The sequence below is a fragment of the Protopterus annectens genome, chromosome 17.part0, assembly GCF_019279795.1.
Source record: "Protopterus annectens isolate FY-2018-M chromosome 17.part0, PAN1.0, whole genome shotgun sequence".
Lineage (NCBI taxonomy): Eukaryota > Metazoa > Chordata > Ceratodontiformes > Protopteridae > Protopterus > Protopterus annectens.
Window position 1 is genome coordinate 693248718 of NC_056751.1, and position 22995 is coordinate 693271712.

Below are 22995 nucleotides of genomic sequence, written 5' to 3' on the forward strand. Positions count from 1 at the left end.
CTGATGGGTGGGAGGTTGGCATAATGGTTAAGGATGTTTACTTGACAAATACAAGGTGCAGGGTTTGATTCTCACATGGGGTAATTGACTAGGCTTAAAATGGCCCACAAGGGCAGTTAGCCTAGTACTAATCTTTGAACCGATGAACCTGCAGGTGATGTCACACTCCTTGTAGTCATGATTGATGCCCCCAGTCCTGCAATTCCAAAGGGATGTTGATAACAAGTACAGCAGTCTACAATGGCCGAGTACAGCCAAGGCAAGGCCAGCAAAATGTTCTTTACTTGTGTCAATAAGCATAATGTGTTGATAAACAAACATACAGGTGATACTATGTCATCTGGGATACCAAGCTATAGAAAAGATGATGGTTTAATTCAGGTTGATGCAGAATACACATACCTGAATGCAGTAACAGTGGCTGATATCAAACAAGAGGCATTGCAGGACTATGTTATGCAGAAATCATCTGGAGACTTGCACTTGGCACAGGGGATGGAAGAAGCATTCACTGTGTACTTACAACATGTGCAGACAAATGTACAGCATGTTCTAATCATGGAGTAAACTGATATACCACACAGTACATATGCCACCTAAAGTCCAATGTGTATACTGAATTTTAATAATACTTTGTACATTATACATCAAACAGGGCTTCTGCATCCATGATATATGCATAACCCAAAAGAGATAACTAAATATACAATATACAGGATAAAACCACGCCCTCACGTTGAATGACATTGCAGTCAGATGATCGTTGTGGATCAGAGTGCATGCAGGAGTTCAGTCACTAGCATGTGTGTACAGTTTGTGTTTGTAAGTCCACAAATCTAATGCTATAATGAATCCTAGGTCTGCCTCAGACCCCTAAACAGGGGCCACAGCACAGGCAAGGTAAAATGACACCTCTGACAGCAGTGTACATACAGACACACACACACACACACATACACACACACACACACACACACACACACACACACACACACACGCACACGCACATATACAATATAACATAGCAGAAACACCGGCTATAGCACCAGTGGTAACAACTGCTATGCCTTTTAAAACTCTTCAACAAGAGGAGCCCAGGTAACAAATGCAATATGAGTCATGTTGCATCTAATGGTACATATCACACTTCCAGTTGTTCTCTGTAGATTTAATTACAAATTATTAGATGGATCTTCTCATGTACCCCAACGATAGAGTCATAACAAGAACAAGGTGAAACGGGCAACTTGCCCAAGTGAAAGCTGTTAGGAGGCATGATAACAGGAGATTACGGTGTGGGAGCACAGTACCATCCATACCTCTCAACTCTGCAGATTTTCGCAGAATGTCCAGATCTTTGCCTTATATTTTTGGTCCATTTTTCATACAAGTGTGACTTTCTGGCAAATTACTGGAAAATCATTAAATATTGAAGTTAGAAAATAATGATTGAGGTTTAGGCTTCATACCCTTCAGAAAATTCATGCTCATGCAAAACCTGTTATTCTATCAACTTTCTAAGTTTGTAAGGGCAATATTTCTACATTGTCCCTATTTGTACCTCTTTTTTTCTGACGTTGTCCAGATTTCTTACTCTAGGAGGTTGACAGGTGTGGTACCAGCAATGATTTATACAACCACAAGAACACTGTGGTTTTATAAATAATCACCAATACTGCATTTGCTCTCATGTCTAAAGTGCTCAATGTGTGTTAGTAACAGCTTGTTACAGTTACAGGTCCTCAAACTAAGGGTGCAGAGAGAACAAATTATGCGAGACACAAATGCTGGTCTTGGGGTTAGATAACAAATCAGTAATACTGACAGAGAGAATGACACAGGACAACACATCACCAGAGCATGGTGGTGATCTGCTGGGCATAATGCTCTTGGCATCTGTGTGCATTACATATGACACCATATGTGCTTACATGGTTACATGACTATGATGCTTCTTCAAGTGGTGCAGACATTTTTGTCGGATTAACAGACACTATGAGCTAGTAGTGTAAACAAATTCCAAAGAGATAGCTCTCTTCTGAAAGTTTCCCACTTGTACTTTTGGCATTAACCTAGTGCCCAAGTCATTACTCACATCTGCAGGCACCCAAAGCACTCTGGGAAATGGTGCCTGATTTTAGAGTGCCAGATTGCCAAAGTATACTCAATGTTGACATATTCAGTGGAAAAATGCATATATCCACATGTCAGTATGTCCTTTGCCAGGTCTGTAATGTATTTATCATTAGCTGTCACTCATACAGCTTCATAGCATTGATGGGGTCCTTGACAAATACTGACACTCCCCCATAATTTCCAGCATTTACCCATAATTCACAGTTTGGTCTAAAAGCATGATGGGTATCAAATACACTAGCAGATGGAATGCTTCTGTTGCTATGAAACTGCGTCTCTGTAGTTAACATATATGTCGGCGAATTCAGTAAGAATCACACATGTTTGGAATCTACTATGACTTTTTTCTAAGTCTTTTGATAGTAACTATTTGTAGATAGTTAGATAGATACATACATCTATAGACAGGCACACAGATATAGAGGTGTAAAGGCAAATATATATGGATAAACAGATATACAGAAAATGATATATACTTGTCTTATTTATAAGCACTAAAAGATACAAAGAACATGAAAAATGTTGGCAAATTAGTCTATACAGCCTACTAAAATACTAATCCATACCCTACTTCAGGATCCTTGCTAATGCATTAACAATAAAACATCTTATTTTTTCACAGTGCAGGCACTCTCCCAGTAACATTCCGCTGCTTAGAAGAGAATCTGAAGATTGATAAGAGGGTAACAAGGTTTGTACTCCCGATCGGGGCCACCATCAACATGGATGGGACTGCACTTTATGAAGCTGTGGCCGCCATTTTTATTGCACAGATGAATGGGGTGAAACTGGATGCAGGACAGATTGCAACTGTAAGGTACGAATGTTTCTCCACTCTCTTCTATTATTGTGAAAAAGGTATCATTTGTAATACCTGTGCTACTGTTCTCTTTAACCCTACTGATGCACATGAATATTTCCTGTTAGTATGCTAATGACAAAGCATGTTCTGGTACTGAATCTTCAGCAGGAGAACTTTATAGAATCATTTTCTGCTAAATCTATCATTGCATCGGACATATTTGACTGGTCCATCGTCTGATGACTGGTTTCTGCTCTTTGCTTTCTTCTGTTTTAGGTTAATGTTATTGTTTGTACCATACAGCAGTCTGTTGTCTTAACACCTTATGGTTTATCCTTTTTGTTATCCCCTTTGGCCCTTAGTCATTGAACTTGACTTTTACCACTTCTGGCCTCACCATCAGTGAGCTGTGCCATGAGACGTGAGACAAAGATGGAGTCAGGGGTTTTGCACCTAACTTTAAAATTCTTCTGCAGCAGCTGTGGGGTGCAGTAGCAAACTGGAGCATGCAATGTTGGTCTAATGGACACACACACACACACACACACACACACACACACACACACACACACACACACACACACACACACACACACACACACACATACACACTCTCATACACAAGCACGCACACACAAGGGTGTGCACATCTCCAAGTACAGTGCAGTTTAGTAGGCCAAGCAAGTTACATTCATCTCCTGTCTTTCAGCAGTAACTCTCACTGCTGCTGTAGTGAGGGAACCATCCCTGTACACTAGTGAGCGAGCTATAAGGCACAATTTCTTTTTCTACCGTCTCCCCACCACTGAGAATGTATGGCCTTTTTACAATGCTTTTTTCTGCTCATCGTCCTACAAGTCCACTCATTTCGTTGTCTCTTTAGCATACTTGTTGTACTACAGTAGACAACTATTGGAAATCTCAGGACCCGTTAGATCGACTCCAGAAATGCAGAGACAGAATGGCCAAAAGATTGGACTTGTATATACAAATCCATGATGCCATTTCTCAGAATATTCCCTTTTCTCTGAGGTATGGCAATTTTGGACTTGGTATATATAAGTTCAGGGGGTCCCACACATGGGACGTGCTCCTCCCACAAAAAGAAGTTTTAAGGAGACGAGCAAATGTTGTGATGTGATCTTTTCCTGGTTTTCGGTCTGTTTTTTAGATTTTTGGCATTGGGCATTTTGATTGCCAATATATCATGTGGTTTACTATTATTTGCTTTATTATGTGTGGTACACCATAGTGGTAGATTGTACGTGGCATAGTCCTTTATGCAATATTCTCAAACTGTGCACTTAGAATGCATTTTTGCACTCTAATTCTAAATCTAAACATGATCTTATACTGATTTATGTCAGATTGTGCTTAATATTGTTTAATGAGTCTATGACACAAAGAAGCATTGTTTATAAAGCAATCTATTACCCAGGATGGGCTGTCAATAAATGAAAAATGATGCTCCTTTGATATAAAAGTAGTATGTCTTGCTGTATATCATCATATAGTGCAGTCCTTTCCCCATACTCATCAAGCCCTGCAAATCTTTTGATGGTAAATAATTATAACTGCTCTAAACTCACTTTCTGCATGCTCCCCTACTATGCCAGGGCCCTTGGTACAGATCTGTACATTCCTATTAAGACATATGTGCACCCTAATCTGCATTTGCAGAATATAGTACCACTACTAGTCACTGCCTGGTGCTCCTCCTCAGATTTGGGAGGGCCACTAAGCCTCCTCCCACGGACAGCCACAAGATGAGGGATGAAGGGTGGGTTAAAACAGCTTGATCCATCCCTTGGCTACCTTCCAACTGATTCTTACTAAACCATTCCTGTTTTTAAATAATGGGCTGTCTTCAGCCTAACTGATCTCCCTTTTCAAAGGTGGGGCTCAAACACTGTACCATGTGTTTGTGAGGTAAATGCCTTAACCCTTATATCAACCCCCTGCTTACTTAAGAAGAGAATGTAGAGCCGCAGTGCGCTGTGTAACATTTCTGACAACCTTTTAGCTTGTTTAATCAATTTTATGCCACTATAATTGAAAGTAATGGATACAAAACACCAGAAACAGAAGTTAGGTTTAGGTCATAACCAAATTGTAGATGTAACACTATACTTTGAAAGGAGTTCTGTGGGAAGCATCTGAAATTTAAACAAATTTCTGCATCTTATTCCCAGCATCTAATTAGTATCTGTAAGATACTTCAGGCATAAAAAATACCGTTCAGTCAACTGAATTACAATTTCTTGCATGTTTACAAGCAATCTTTATTTATACATTTGTTTGAACTCAAAATAATACATAAATGTATAGTCCAGTTATACAAAAGATATAGACTAACAGAAACATAATAAAAGGTAAATATGACTGGTATACCATCCTCATATAATTATACGTAATCATCCTGAAATCCTATTTTTAATATAAAATTATCATTACTCAGTTCTATCCTCTATATCTAACTCAACTTACAATGACATAATATTATCTCAAAGTACGTACTAGAAAACAGGAAATGGCAAAAAAAAAATATTGTAAATCATGCTTCTTCATGCAATGCTCTTTTATTTATTTATTTAGTTTTTTAATTCTGTAAAACACTGTCTTTCTAACTTTTAAATCCTACAAACACTGTCAAGCCCCCTTCATATTGGATTGTCTAAAAATCACCTACAACTATCAAACATGCTATGTCTGGACTATTATTCCCACTAATAAGGTAGGGACTACTCTCTATGAGATGAAAGCTGTATGGCCCAACACTCTCTTGAGTAAGCTGTTCCCCAGGTCGACATAGTTCAAAGGCCAATACATTATTAATAAACTGGAGTCAGGCATCAGAAGGAGGCCATTATACCCTGTGAATAAGATGTGAAAACATAATAATTTAGGTTACCTTTATATACATATCTGGAAATCCATTATCTTAGATTTTTAGTGAAAGTCAGTTCAATACAACATAATAATAATAATAATAATAGTGATAATAACATCTTGTAGCAAAAGAATAAACTGACCATCACGTGGAGGAAGAGACCTCACTTCCAATATATACAAATCCAAAATCAAAGTATGGAAGCGGAGCAGGCAAAGCACGACTGTGATAAAACCAAAAACTAAATAACATAAAAACATAGATAAAAAATGGACAAGTGCTTTCATAGGTTCATAGGTGTATACTAGGCTAATAGCCCTGGATCCTATATAAGCCTAGCCCAATAAGATTCCTTGCATCATGCCACCCAAAGTTATTTCCCAGTGCCTATGTCAAGCAAGGCCACTGAAGTGATCCCTGGGTGGACTTCCTATTGCCCACCCAATCATTAAGATTTCTCTTAAAGAGGGCCAGTGAATGGTACTTCCTCAGATCCTTCTAAAATTAAATACTTCATTCACATAAAATAAAAACAAAGCAAAAAAATGTGATTTTAGTAACATTAGATGTGAAATCATTGTTTACGGTGAAACCCAATCACTCTGGCCATTTTTATGGTAGGGAGTTTCTGGTGAATAACTCAGAGTTCACATCAGACAGGATCAGCCTGATATGTCTGTTCACCGAGTTGGTTCTTTCAAATAATGTTTTTCTGTTTGATGGCAGATATTGCCTACAAAAGTTGGGGGTGGCCATGGGCCCCTCGTGCACTAACAGTTACGCTAACCTAGTGCTGGCGCACTGGGAGAATACTAAAGTGTTAGATGGCACTCTTTATCATGGCCTATAACTGTGTCTTAATAGAACATTCCCACAGTTCTCTATTAACATGAGTCCTAATTGTCGTGTTTCATTGAACATTCCACAGGTCTTCATTAACATGGCCCCTAATTAATATTTTAATGGAACATTCTCACACTTTGTCGTTAGTATGAGCCATACACATGTCTTTATTGAACATTCTGATAGTTCTGTTTTATCATGGCCTATAACTGTGTCTTAATAGAACATTCTTACAGTTCTACTTTATCATGGCCTATAACTGTGTCTTAATGGTACAGTCTTACAGTTCTACTTTATCATGGCCTATAACTGTGTCTTAATGGTACATTCTTACAGTTCTACTTTATCATGGCCTATAACTGTGTCTTAATGGTACATTCTTACAGTTCTACTTTATCATGGCCTATAAATGTGTCTTAATAGAACATTCTTACAGCTCTACTTTATCATGGCCTATAACTGTGTCTTAATGGTACATTCTTACAGTTCTACTTTATCATGGCCTATAACTGTGTCTTAATGGTACATTCTTACAGTTCTACTTTATCATGGCCTATAACTGTGTCTTAATGTTACATTCTTACAGTTCTACTTTATCATGACCTATAACTGTGTCTTAATGGTACATTCTTACAGTTCTACTTTATCATGGCCTATAACTGTGTCTTAATGGTACATTCTTACAGTTCTACTTTATCATGGCCTATAACTGTGTCTTAATGGTACATTCTTACAGTTCTACTTTATCATGGCCTATAACTGTGTCTTAATGGTACATTCTAACAGTTCTACTTTATCATGGCCTATAACTGTGTCTTAATGGTACATTCTTACAGTTCTACTTTATCATGGCCTATAACTGTGTCTTAATGGTACATTCTTACAGTTCTACTTTATCATGGCCAATAACTGTTTCTTAATGGTACATTCTTACAGTTCTACTTAATCATGGCCTATAACTGTGTCTTAATGGTACATTCTTACAGTTCCCCTTTAGCTTGGGTCCTAGTTATTATGTCTATACTGAACATTCTCATAGTGATGCATTAACATGGGCCTAATTATGGAGCTTTTATTGAATGTTTTCACAGTTAACATATACATTGGGCCCTAATTATTGAGCTTTAATGGGACATTCTCATAATTTTCCTTTAAGATGAGCCCTAATTATTATGTTTCATGGAACATTCCCACAGTTCTCATTTAAACATGGGCCCTAAGTATTATGCTTTTATTGAATATTATTACAGTTAAGATACACATTGGGCCTTAATTATTGTGTTTTAATGGAACAGTCTCACAGCTCTCTTTTAAGATGGGCCTTCATTATTATGTTTCATGAAGCATTCCTACAGTGTTCGTTAAACATGGGCCCTAAGTATTATGATTTTATTGAACATAATTACATTTAAGATATACACTGGACCCCTAATTATTGTGCTTTATTGGAACATTGTCGCAGTTCATCTTTAACATGAACCCTAATTGTTATGTTTTATGGAGAATTCTTTTATGGAGAATTCACAGAATTCTCCATTAATGTGACCCGAATAATGCTTGAATGGAACATTGTCACAGTTCCCCATACCATAGATCCAAATTATTATCCTTTTATCAAATATTGTCACAGTTATCCATTAATATGGACCATAATCATTGTTTTATGAGACATTCTTATAATTCTCCATTAACATGGGCCCAACTTATGTTTTAGCGGAAAATTGTCACAGTTCTCTGTTAACATAGACTCTAATTATTATGTTTTTATGGAGCATTCTTGCAGTTGTCCATTAACATGGGCCCCAGTTATTATCTTTTTATAGAGAAGCCTCACAGGTATATTATTATGTTTTTATGGGACATTTTCCCAGTTCTCTATTAGCAGGGGCCAAAATTATATTTTTACTGAGCATTCTTCCAGCTGTCCATTAAACATGGGCCCTAACTATTGTGCTTTTATCAAACATTCTCATAAGTCTCCATTAACACCAGGTTAGTCATTACAGCATTCATAGATCGTTACTAGGCTTGCAATGCATGAGACCATTGAGAAGCTTAGCGCACATTCCCAGTTGCCCATAAGCATTGACTGGTAAGGTAACTTGCTCAAGGTCACTCAGTGCATTGATAGAATCAAACCCTGTCAATACCCTCGTATCTATTTCTTACATATAAACTTTATATGATCATGTCACTACTATAAATACTGTTACAAAAGGGATATGGTACACTGTGGGACAACCCCGGTCTACTCAGTTGCCCTTTTCCCTACTCAGGATGAGGACAACTGATAGAATGTTAGACCCAGCTAATATACAGAGCACACAATGAACATAACAGGAAATACATTAGCTATAGAGCAGAGAGCTGTGTTACAGTAAGTAGGCACTTCATCTCACTACAACAGATTGTCAGATTTGGTTATCAGATGGGGTGCCTTTTCCGTGGAGTCTCTATGTCCCATTATGTTCACATGGGTTTCCCCCATGCACTCTAGTTTCCTCCCATATCCCATAGACATGTAGTAGGTGGATTAGCAATTCTAATTCTCTTGTTTTTCCTGCTTTACTAGTTTAGTCCAGTTTCAGAGTTGCTGATTCCTGGGCTTTGGTTGTAGTTCCTGTGTTCTGTTTCCTTGCCTTATTTGGGGGAAGGGAAGCTACCTTGCTTTCCTGCTTTACTAGTTTAGTCCAGTTTCAGAGTTGCTGATTCCTGGGCTTTGGTTGTAGTTCCTGTGTACTGTTTCCTTGCCTTATTTGGGGGAAGGGAAGCTACCTTGCTTACCAGTGGGAGTGGGAAGCATTGAGCTGCCTTTTGTCCAGTTTTGTGAGGTTTCAGCCAGTAACTAGTAGTTTATTGGTCGTTTTGGGCCAGTTTCTAGCTTTTTCCAGGCCCTGGTATAAAACTTTCAGCTTGTACCTACTCAGCACAGACTCCACGTGGGCCAGCAGAGTAATCCAGGCTGCAGAGAGCTGAATAAGCGACTTTTCTTGATACTAAGTATATTTTTGTTGCTTTCCACATCTGAATACCTAGCAACTGTATTTCGCCTGCCTTTCTGTTACATTGAAGCTGTTTTACTGCATTTAACTTAATATTGCACTTGGAATCCTTGTTTGTTACTATTTGACTGTATTTGTAGCAAATTCTTCTGTGTAAGCTGTAGTAGCTGATTCATAGCATTTATAAGTGTTTGCTGTACCTGTTTCTGCCTGTTTTGTGAAAAAAAGAAAAAAAGAAAAAATATCTCTTGTTTTTCCTGCTTTACTAGTTTAGTCCAGTTTCAGAGTTGCTGATTCCTGGGCTTTGGTTGTAGTTCCTGTGTACTGTTTCCTTGCCTTATTTGGGGAAGGGAAGCTACCTTGCTTTCCTGCTTTACTAGTTTAGTCCAGTTTCAGAGTTGCTGATTCCTGGGCTTTGGTTGTAGTTCCTGTGTACTGTTTCCTTGCCTTATTTGGGGAAGGGAAGCTACCTTGCTTACCAGTGGGAGTGGGAAGCATTGAGCTGCCTTTGTCCAGTTTTGTGAGGTTTCAGCCAGTAACTAGTAGTTTATTGGTCGTTTTGGGCCAGTTTCTAGCTTTTCCAGCCCCTGGTATAAAACACGCTAAACGCGTTAGCGCAATTTAGAGCGATTTAGCTGAGCTGCCACTGTTGCACACTAGGGCAGTGCCGGTTAAGCAGGTTTAAACTATTCGGCTACCTAAAGTCCACTCTTCAAATTTTCCTTAAAACTACCTTCCTCGAACTATACTACTGATCAAATCAGCGTATCCTATAACTAAAAGATCAACTCTACTTGACTCCAAGTAGACTATTCTCTATCTATTAAACCTAGCACTTGCTCCTACAGTACTTATTACCTTGATACGGCACTCTTGTCATAGATAGTACCCCAAAAGGCAACCCCCATTTCTCGGTCACCCACGCCCCCGGAATCTTTTTAAAGTTTTTCGTCTACCCTTCTAGCATGTCGAGGGATCAGTTGCTAGTGTCCTCTCCTGCTCAGCTGGTGAACCTGGGAATATTGAGGCAATGTTTCAATTGCCTCATGTACACAGACAACCCTTTCCTCCTCCCACAAAACACAAATACATGCGAGAGATGCAACTATACGGCCAAACTGGAGGCTGAGCTCTTCAACATAGGACTGGCAAGACCAGTCAGGAGGAGAAGGTTACCACACACACTATAGACCCAGTCTCACATAGTACCATTACAACCTCAAATCATACACATAAACACACAAAGACATACTCGGAGGCTCTGATCAAAAATCTACCAAAACAGCAGAGGCCACCAAAGCAGACACCCAAACAACCACCACCTCAGAACACAACACCGCAACACATAGACCTCACAGTCAGAGTGTCAAACAGTCACAGCCCTTAAGGCCAAACACAATGCCAGACACATTAGTCATTGGTGACTCCATAGTCAGACACACTGATGTCCCGCCACCAGACTGAGTAAGGAGAAGGTCACAGTAAGCTGCCTGTCGGGCGCTAGAATCCGCCACATAACGCAAGCACTCAGGTCTCTCAACAGCAGGTACAAATATGACTCAGTCATTGTCCACGCTGGTGTAAACGACCTGAGACATACCTCCTTGGACTACATGAAAAGAGACATTGAGGAGCTCTCTGATTATGTAGCCCAGGCAGGTATGACCCTGACCTTGAGCAGTATCCTACCTTCACCAAGAATGATGCCACAATACAGAGATAAGATGATCAGCTTTAACAATTGGCTTAAACACTGGTGTCATTCAAAGGGGATCCAGTATCTGTCTGCCTGGGATGACATGCTGGACAAGCCACGCTGCTTCGCAAGGGACGGCTTGCACCTGTCACCCCTGGGATTCCGGATATTGGCAAAGGCTCTTGCCACCCCATAGTGCCTTTTTAGGCAAGGCTCAAATTCTAAACCTACCACCCTAGAACACAAAAAGGAAAAACTAAGGGTAATGCTGCTCAATGCCAGAAGTCTAAATCTCAAAATGCACGACTCGAGGCCCTTCTCAGTATGGAGAACATCGATGTCTGTGCTGTGACAGAAACCTGGTTCAAGGCTCCTGAGAGCACCCCAGCGCTATCAGGTTTTACCTCATATCATGCCCGCCCCAAAATCCGGACAATACCAAGAAAGGAGGGGGTATCCATATTCATCAAGGACACCCACACCTCAAGACTGGTGGCAACGCACGATGCATCGGAGACCATCCAGGTGCAATTAACCATAGGCAAGACTGCTCTGCAAATTGTAGCATGTTACAGGCCACCCTCACAAACTCAGGAAACTCACATGGCCTTCCTGAAAACACTAGAGGGATAAATGTATCACCAAACACCATCATACTAGGTGACTTCAATTACCCTAATATAGACTGGGAACACTATTCAAGCCCAAACACCCTAGCCCAAAAGTTCCTGGAATTCATAAACTCAAATGCCATGGAACAACTAGTCACCATCCCCACAAGAGGAGATAACATACTTGATCTCATCATCACGAACATGGGAGCACAATGTTCAACACCGAAGTATACCCCTCACTGGTGAGATCAGATCACAAACTAATCTCGCTGGAGGTCCTCATCCCACCCCACCTGAAATAAAAAGACCACAGTAAAGAACTTCTCAAAGCCGACTTCACACTTCTAAAGACTAGTGTGGTCTCCTTTCAGGCCCCGAGCCGGCGGAAAACAATACTCAAGCCGCTGAATCACTTACAAACGCCTTCTACCAGCACCTGCAGGACTGCATGGATAAGGCAATCCCAAGCAAAACAAAGACTCTTTGTACCAAAGGCAAGCGCCCAGTCTGGTGGACCCCAGCCATAAACAAACTCTACAACAAAAGGAGGAAGCTACTACAAGATAGAGCAAAATCCTTAAAAGGTAAGACACCCTTGATCACTATAAGTAAAAAACTAAGAGCTCTCATAAAATCATCCAAAGCAAATTTCGAGAGAAAAATAGCTAAAGACTCAAAAGACAATCATAAGGCCTTCTTTAGCTATGTTAGAAACCTAGGAGGAAACTCCCAGATATGCTCAGAACTAGTTCAAAATGATGTGAAGATTACTGATCCTACAGACATTGCCAACATACTGGCTGACAGGTTCAGTGCAAACTTCTCCCCCCTGTCCCCGGCAAAAGGAGAGATATCTATACCAAATGAGTGCAGCCCCCCAAACATCTCCAGTGCCCAAGTGAGAACTGCTCTCTCCAAACCAAAAAACACAGCATCCATGGGACCCGATGGTGTCCCCGGCTGTGTGCTCCACTTAACTCAATGAGGAATTAAACCCACAGCTAGGACAGCTGTTTAATCAAAGTCTTACCTCTGGATACGTACCCAGGGAGTGGCGCACTGCAACTGTGGTCCCACTTCACAAGGGCGGTGCCTCCACAGGCCCTGGAAATTACCGGCCCATTAGCTTGACAAGCCTTATCTGCAAAGCCATGGAGAGGATCATAATGGACCTCATAAATAAAGACATAGGGAATTTGCAGACTTTGGATCCAACCCAGTTTGGCTTTGTCAAAGGCAGATCATGCCTTTTAAACTTGGTTGACTTTTTCGAAACAGTCACCAAAGCCATTGATGAGGGAAAGGCAGTCCATACAGCCTACCTCGATCTGGCTAAGGCCTTCGATACAATACCCCACTCGGGTATCATTGAAAAACTCATCAGCTTAAATGTTAACCCATACATCACAAGATGGGTTGCAAACTGGCTGAGTGACAGAACCCACAGGGTCAGAGTTGCTGGCGCCATGTCATACTCAAAGCCTGTCACAAGTGGTGTCCCACAGGGCTCAGTCCTGGGCCCACTCTTGTTTGGCATCTACTTTTCCGAAGTACAAGCAAACACAGGAGGGTTATGGCTGACAAAGTTTGCAGATGACTGCAAACTGGGCGCCATAGTAGAAAACACATCTGACACAGATATCCTTCAGAAGGGTCTCACAGAAACGGATAACTGGTGCCAGAGCCACGGCCTAAAGTTAAATGCCAAAAAATGCATAGTCATACCCTTCAGGAAAAACAAGGTTACCCCTAGCTACCAAATAGGTGGCAATCCACTGAGCACAGAAGAAGTTATCAGGGACCTGGGGACCCAGGTTGATAGTAGTCTGTCATTCGACACCCATGTAGCTAAAGTAGTTAGGAAGTCCTTCAACATTGCCCACCTTATCATGAAGGGATTCTCATCTAGATCAAGGGAGGTCATAGTCTCCCTTTACTCATCACTCATCAGACCAATGATTGAGTACAATGCCCCATTCGGAATGTATCTGACCCGACACTTGCAGCAGCTGGAGAGGCCACAAAAGTTCCTCACCAAAAGGATAAAGGGTCTCAAAAATCTGTCCTATGCTGCCCGACAGAAAGAACTCCAGCTCTATTCAGTCGCTTACCGCGTGCGCAGAGGTGACCTTTGCCTAACATACAAGGCCATGTCAAACCCAGATTTGATGAATATGCTTCACCTCAAAAAATCTAGATCCATCAGAGCCACAAGGGCGGGAGACTTAAACCTCGACACGGCTATTAATAGGACGTGCTGGAGGGATAGATTCATCACCCAAAGACTCCCTATGCTGTGGAACAAAATCCCGGTACATGTGAGGCAGAGCACCTTGCTGGCCTTGTTCAAGAGAAATCTTGACCAATGGATGGGAGATCGCAGATATACCCCAGGAATTACCTCAGTGTCACTGCTCGACAGAGGCACAGCAAAATAATGGGTATAGTTCCCCATACTAAAGGGGTGGCATAAGCCACAAAACAATGGGCTAGGCTTATAAATGCCCTCGGGCAGATAGCCTAGTATGAACCTATGAACCTATGAACCTATGAACCTAAATGATCCATAAGTCCACATGTGATATAGGTGCATCATTTGGAAAAAAGGTCTAACAACCTCCTTCCATTCCCTACTTCCCTACTACACTGGGAGCGAGGTTGGCATAATGGTTAAGATATTTACCTTACATACAGGTGCAGGGTTTGATTCTCACAGGGGGTAATTGTCTAGGCATAAAATGGTCCACAAGGGTATTTAGCCTAGTACTAATCTATGAATCTAAGAAACCCTTGTGGATAGTGAAGGCTACTCATGAGGTTGTTACAACAGTAAGAAGCAGTGGGTCTATATTAGATGATCGAACTTTGAAAAGTTTGACTGTCACATGGTGGACACCATATGATAGAATTTTTGAAAGTTCAAATGTCTTAACGGAGATCTCTGTACAGTGTGGAATGGGAAGATTTCCCTTTTCTGTACTGTAGTGTGATCTTGCATTTGGTATATTTAAATAGCGAGGGCTGTGGGGGGCTGCAAGGGGGCTTGCCCCCTACTTAAAATGTTCAGGTAGGTTATTAATGTAGTTTATTTTTTTTACTATATTTTCAAACTTTTAAAAGTTCGATCAGATGGTGTCGACCATATGACAATCGACCTTTTGAAAGTTCGATTATCTAATACAGACCCGATGCAGCTCAGCAACACTGTTTAGATGGACTGCTTTCTTTCAGTCTGGTTCTACCCCATTACAAAGACATACATCACCGCTTTCTGGGTAACATTGTTATTGCGGTTTTTCTATTTTTTTCACACTGACTGTGCAACATGATACTAGAAATTATGTTTCTTACTTTCCCCACAATGGGATAACTATTTTTCTTACATCTTTCTGACTTAACCTCATGGCTTCACATCAGTCAGTTAATGATTCCTCACAAACTCATCTTAACCAGGAAGCAATAATTTTTTTTCCCAACACCTTTATTGAAATATCACTTGTGACATAGGCAAATTTGCATTCCTATAATAAAAGTGATTGAGAGTGAAGATACTTACACCTGAAATATGTTCGGACTACCAATCAGTAAGTCAGGAAATTGCATGAAACTAATGTGCTTTTACATCTGTCTTTTGTTCCATATACTCCTACTTTAATTCTCTGTGCTTTGACTAATAACGTATCTAAACAATCTTACCTTGGTTTGCGATTTACAGCGGAGTTGACTGGGTAGATGTTTTATTTGAATTTATATTTTATTTGTTATCACAGTTTTTCATTGTTTGTAGGCAGAAAAGGATAGCTTGTTAACAAGATTTACTTTGATTCATATGTTGTTTTACCTTTAAAGGAGAACCACACCAATAGACTCAAAAAACATGTTTATTTGATCATGGATTGGTGTTTCCTACATTTTAACACCACTCTAGGCCATTTACATGTTTTTAAATATTTTTATATGTATTTTCTGACTATGACTATATGGGGTCTGATATCTTGAAGAAATTCTGATTGTTTGGTCTGCCTCCTGGTATCCCACAATGCAGTGCTTATCTGTAAAAAATTACATCATGCAGGACTCTTTTTTCCTAAAGCTCCTGTCACTGCATTGATTTTACATGCATACACTGCTGTCTTTCAGTCAATTAGTTTTAAGTAACATTTCGTTCCATTCAATGACTACTTAAAACACAAAAAGTGCAAATGCCACAGAACAGGCTTTCAAAGTGCTTTTTACTGCTGCTTCCTTTTAGAATGGCTAAACTGCAGTCTTTTGTTAATCATGAATTGTACTTCTTTGACATCTCCCATCCCCCTTCACACCAAACTTCCCTAGCTGGGAAAGTGCTAAGGGTAATTTGAGCTGTTACCTGCTATGATTGATAGCTCACAGCAGGAGACTTGACTCATGTACTGTTTCCTTGTTCAAGCCTTTACTTTCTGTATGGGTAGGGGAAGGACCAGGGTGCTGTGACATCACAGCATGGGTGTTTTTTTTTAGAATGGTTATGGTGATGTCAGTTTGGGGAGGTAATTGGCCAGAAAACTACCTGTATTCATTGGCCTTGGTGACATCAATGAATTGGAGACTGTATCAAGTTTTTCCAGGGTGGGATAAAAGTTTTTTGAAAGTGAATTCTCTGCAGTACAGTAAGGTGCTGTTCTAATGGAGATACACAGTCGATTAAAAATATTTTAAATGCTGTATTGTTGTTTATTCAAAGCAGGGACAGTAAACATGTAGAAAAAGGTCAGAGAAGTTGAGCATTTATTAATAGAATCCCGTTGTCATCATTTAATTGCACTGTTGGTTTTTAGAGAGGGATAAGTTTTAGACAGGCAAGCTCTATCCACCCCAAGGGCCTAGACAGCTATAAATTCACACAGACTGCAGCCAGGAAAATTCAGAGCATATCTACACAATCCTGCCTTGGTTTGTGATTTATTAATCTTCACTGTTGAAAAGAAGTGCAACTGAGAGCAATAGTGACCAGAAGCTAGTGCACACAATGTAAAGGAATTACAATTTTTGTTGCTTTCAGAACCTTGTATGGTCAGAACAACTTTACTGTATTTACTTTAGTATTTAGTTGCATATTGCTTGTGTGTGTGTGTGTTTTTATTTTGTCATAGAAGTTGATTTAAGTTCTCTTTGAATTCTGCGGTTACTGTTTATATTATTCTTTTCTTTTACAATATTTTATTCATTTGAAGCCGAATATGGATTCCTTAAATGAGTATGCAATTAATGATTTGCTAATGCACAAATATGTTGTACAGTGTAATAAATACTATGCACATTTAAAGGTAACAGCTGATAACACTGGTGATCTGTGTTCTTTGTGCCCAAAGTTGCATGATTTGCTTACTATTGTTAGAAGTAAATCTAAACTTAATGATGATGACTGCACTTGTGCAACTAGCATGGCTTGGAGAACTGTGCTGGTCAGATAAATAATGTTAGGCAAAGAACAAATAGAACACATTTAGGAAATGATGCATCTATTTTCTGCAAAGATCATTCAACCGTTATGAAACAAGACGATGCCCCTGACAACTTTGGAATTCTGGATGCAAATATTCAGCAATCTGAGGATCCAGTTTGTTTAGAAGGAAACAAAACAAGAAAGAAAGGAAGAAGTTCACAACAAATAACAAGAAAAGGAAACTGACCAATGACTGTAAAGGAAAACAGAATACGTAGTAAAAAGGATTCTGCTTTGTTATGTAACACACTGGTGACAGGGAATGAAGATATCTGTCTATCAGAAAACCCTCAGTCTACAGAAAAAGGCATCACCTTTCCAACGGAAAAGGTAGAAAAAAGAGGCAAGGGGCAGGTGAAAAGGAAGAAATCAAAACCGAACATGGAAGGATTGAAGAATATTACTGTAAGAAGAAAGAAGGGAAAGACAGATGCTGACTACACGGCTCAAGTTGTAGATTTACAATGTCAGCTGGATGAGAATTTAATACGCAATGAAAACAGCAGAATTAATAAGACTAATAGTGATGAAGATCTATCCTTCATAATTGTTAGAGCAAATATTACTATATTTGAAATTGCAGATTCTTCAGAGCTGGGCAGCAAAGAAATTCTTGTAACTGGTGATTCAATCATTAGAGGAACTGATACTTATATTTGCAGAGATGATAATGAGCATCGAGTAATGTTACGCTTGCCAGGAGCAAAAATAGAAGACGTGAAACAAGCCTTGGAATGCCTTAATGTAAGGAAGTACAGATCCGTTTTTATTCATGTCAGTAAAAATAATCTCATCCACAAGGATTCTCTGACTGTTAGTGGAGAACTGACAGCTCTCTTAGATAGTATAGCTTGCACAATAAACACATACATGGAAAAATGTTCTGTTTTAAAAAATGGAATTGTGTAGACATCCAAGCCTAGTTTTGGGCATGTGTTCAGAAAGGATAGTGTGCATTTGTTAAGATCAGGGAAGAGAATTTTTGTAACAGATATTTTGCAATATTTCACAAACACTAGGCAGAATTTTCACCAGGTCGAAAATTTAAGTTCACAGATAGCAACATTTGATGCATCTCTGATGGTTGGTAACTCTAAGAGAATTAATAATAACATTTTTCTTATTGGAAAATTTGCTATGTTCCCACAGATTTTATGTTGCTATTGTTTGTGAAACATGTTTAAAGAACAATGACTGGAAACCAGTTCTGTCAGGGTACAAATGTTTTTACTGTAACAGACATTCTAACAAAAAATCAATTGGAGGTGTCATGATAGGGATTAAAGATAATTATGAAACCTGTGATTATTACATGTTCAGTGATAACACCAGCACTATAGATTTTGTAACTGTGACAATAAAGACAACCCTGGAACATATAACAATTGTTTGAGTGTACAGACCACCAAAGTCAAGTGCAGATGACCTAGAAGAATTCATGCATTTCTTACATGAAACACAGGAGGGAAGAATTATATTAGCTGGGGACTTAAATTTACCAGAAACAGACGGGAATAATATTGATTCAACAATATTAGTAATGAAATGAATCACAGCGTATATTTAGGAATAACAATTGCTTCAGATTGTAAAAAAATCTACCAGGAGATGGAACATACTAGACATTGTTTGTGTTCCCAAAGAAATTACTGTAAGTTCAAGTCCAGTTTTACCACCATTGATGGGCAGTGATCATGGAGTTATAAAGGTTAATTTGTTGCTAGATAATTCTGCCAAACTGAAATCTAAACCAATGCACAGAAGGTTCATTACAGATTATATGGAAGCAAAACAGTCACTGTGTAAAATGAACAGGAGTGAGGTGTTCAGTGGAAAAACTGCAAATGGAATGTGGAAAGTTTTGAAAGATAAATTATTTGAGTGCAAACAATAAAAAAATGATTAACATCAGAATCTAGGTATACAGTTTTAGGGGGATACATCTGCATAGGAACAAGATACCTGATTAAGGTGAAAGACAAAAAATATAAGAAATGGAAGAGAGTTTGAACTGCAACTTTAAAAACTGAAATAAACAAGCTGATCAAACAGATTAAACATAGTGTGAGACAAGATCAAAGAATTCTGAAGAAAATGTATATAAAGATATTGAGCATAATAGGAAACCTTTTTATAGATACATGACATGTGGAAGGAGTAAAGACATACAAATTGATAAACTGTGTGCAGATTCTAAAATTTATTTTCAGATACAGCAGATTATAAATATATTTACAAAATCTTATGCAAAACAGTTTGGCTCCACAAAAGGGGTGATAAGTTGTCTTAGTGACATCCAAGTAACCTCACATACTGGAATCAAATTAGATTATAATGAAAAAGAGCTGTGCAAACTAGATCCAAACAAAACACAGGGAGGAGATGGAATTAGTAACAATGACCTGAGAAAACTTCAGCAATAACTTACGGTATTGTTATATTTATTATTCACTAGGTCATATAATAATGGGGAGATTCCTCAAGATTGGAGCCATGCGCTATTAAACCCGTCTTTAAGGGAAAGGGGAGTCGGACAAATCCGGAGTCATATAGATACTCAAGTCTACTTTCCTGTTGTGGAAAGGTAATGGAGAAGGTAATATTGGATACGTTATCATCAGAACTGGACAGGTTGGGACTCGAAACCATACATCAGCATGCATATGTTGAAAACAGATCTATTGCCACCTGTAATATGATGTTCTATAACAATATACAGGTCTATATTAGAACACCCAACGTTCAAAATTTCGAGTGTTCTAATATCAACCTGTTTTCAGGGAATGCTGAAAATATCAAAGAAACAGAAAACCAAATTTTTTCCTAAGGAAAGAATTTGGTTGTCCGTTTCTGTTGCTTTGGTATTTTCAGCACTGTGGTGGAAAGTTACGGGTCGGGTTCAGGTAAGTGTGCGATTGTGTGGATGTGAGGGTTAGGGTGGGTTAGGTGAGTTAGGGTTAGGGCATGGGTTAGGTAAGTGTGCGATAGTGTGGACGTGAGGGTTAGGTTGGGGTAGGTGAGTTAGGGTTAGGGCGCGGGTGAGGTGACTGTGCGATAGTAATGCACCTTAGGGTTAGGGTTTGGGTTAAAGTAAGTGGATAGTTAGTGGTGTATGTATAGCTTAGTGTAGGGTTAGGTGTAAGAGTTTAGGTGTATATGTGTGGATTGCTGTTTGTTTGGTGTGCTTGTGTTGCGTGTATGTGTTTTGGAACAGCAATTTTTTTCCCTAGGAAAAAATTTGATGTTCTGTATGTTCGATGTTTTAAATTTTCGATTAATAGAGTTCGATATTAGAACACTCGAAATTTTGAAAGTTCGGTGTTCTAGTATAGACCCACAATATACTAACAGCTATGCATGAAAAATTGTGCTGTGATGTTATTTATATAGATTTAACTTCAGCATTTGACAGGGTCATAAACATAACACTGATCAATAAATTAGTACAAATAGGTATTGATGTACTCTTGATAGGATGGATAGCTGCATGGCTTACAAATAGGACATGGCAAGTATCATACAGCAACTGGACAGGTGAAATTCTTAGTTACAGTCAGGGTGTCCCGCAAGGCTCTGTCCTAGGTCCTTACTTGTTTAGATTGTATCTTTCAGACCTAACTTTTTCATCTGAGGTGTTCTACAGTCTGTATGCAAACAACTTGAAATTGGGTAAACTGATTACATGTTACAGATAAGGTATGTCTGCAAAATAACTTGACTATATGACCATTTGGGTACAGGAGAATAATATTCTGATAAATACATTAAAAACTAAGCATTTGAGATTTGGGAGACATAAATTGAAAGGTGAATATTTAATACAGCACACAGTGATTGAAACTGTAGACTCATTTAAGGACCTGCGTATATGGGTAGATCCAGCTATGACCTTTTCCACTCATATCAACCTATTGGTTAATGATAGTTATAGAACTATAGGTTGTATAAAAAGATTTATAAAGTCTAGGAAATCAAAAATAATGAAGTCTTGTTTGTTAGTTACATTAAACCCAAACTTCAGTAGTATGGAATAACAATATGGAAATCCTATAAGAAAACAAGCATATGTAAACTGGAAAAAGTACAGCAGAAATATACTAAGGGCATCCATGGATGCGAAAATTTAAGTTAAGAAAGACTAAAATATTTGAACTTGTACAGTGTTTCTTACAGATATTTAAGAGGAGATCATATTCAGGTATATAGGGCATTTAGGGACAACTACCTCTAGGGATGTTTTGGGTTATCAGAAAGTACTAGAGAATCATCAGATAACCTATGTATGAAATTCTATAGGAATGAGAAGCGTACTAATTGGTTCTCTGACAGAGTAGCTGATGCATGGAACAGACTTCCAAATTACATTAAAGCAATCACTAGTTTAGATATTTTTAAGAACAGCCTGCTCACTTATTATGGGAGCAAATGTTTTGGTATATTAGCAAGCCAGAAGAGCATTAATGCCCATGCTTGAAATACTTGTATGTATGTATGTATGTATGTATGTATGAATAGTGAGTTGGTGGATTTCAAGTAAATAAAAATTCTGTCCTTTGACATATAACAATTCAGTGTCATAAAAACATCTCAAAATATAGAGGGGAATTGTGTCTCCACCCCATCCACACATAGACGATGAAAGTACTTGCATAACTCACATGTCATTTCAATCAGTTTATTTATAATCCTGAAGTAGTTCAAGGTATGTGCTGAATGTAAAAGCAAAACCCTGTTTGTGAGGTATCTGCCATTGAGGACTAACCAAGATCTCATTTACTGATGCTTGTTATGTTAAAATGTTGTCAGAAATTAGGATTCCTTATTAACTAATAATGTCTGTCACAATCAAATACTATATTTCACTTAATATATTATTAATATAGTATATAAAATAGCAGTGAAACATGTATCTGTTCATTTTCAAGTTCATGCACTCCTAGTGTGTTCTGGGTAAACATAACTTGATAAGAAGGGTCACCAAAATCACCTTTAGGAGCTGTAGAGGACAAAATACAGACAAAATTACACATTCAGCATCTGTGCATCTTGGATGCCTGTGCTGTTTCTTACTAAAGCAAACAGCAGGTTATACATCTAAAAAAATATTCCTCTCTCAGATAACATCATTATGGATAGTGCACTGCTTTACTGCTTGTGTAAATTATAGCCTGGAAATGTACACTTCATGGTACGCATTCTACTTGATATTTAAACTAACGGAAAACTGGTGATAGTCGGATAACAGTTGTAGCCTACCAGATCTGCTCTTGAAGTTGTGCAATTATTTGTGAATTGATTATAACCATTATAAACAAAATACCCATCCATACAATAATTACATTTCTACTCCTGACAAACTCAGAAATGCCTTACATGTACTGTCTTTCCGGACTCATCACATTCTTAGACTGGATGTGTATCTGCAGAGCTCTATCAGGTGGTCTCGACCTGTTCAGTAAAATGTATAGATTCCTGACTGAATATTCAGTTCAACAGAGTATGAGTCTTGCCAATCTCATTCACAATG

General features: G+C 38.9%; 1 protein-coding gene across 1 annotated transcript in view; it reads left to right on the forward strand.

Moving 5' to 3' along the window:
- Positions 1 to 22995, forward strand: part of LOC122791498 (excitatory amino acid transporter 2-like) — a 594255-nt gene that overhangs the window by 517094 nt on the left and 54166 nt on the right. Inside the window, exon 7 of the mRNA XM_044059240.1 lies at positions 2759 to 2953. Within this exon, the coding sequence (XP_043915175.1) occupies positions 2759 to 2953 (195 nt within the window). The remainder of the gene's footprint in view (positions 1 to 2758; positions 2954 to 22995) is intronic.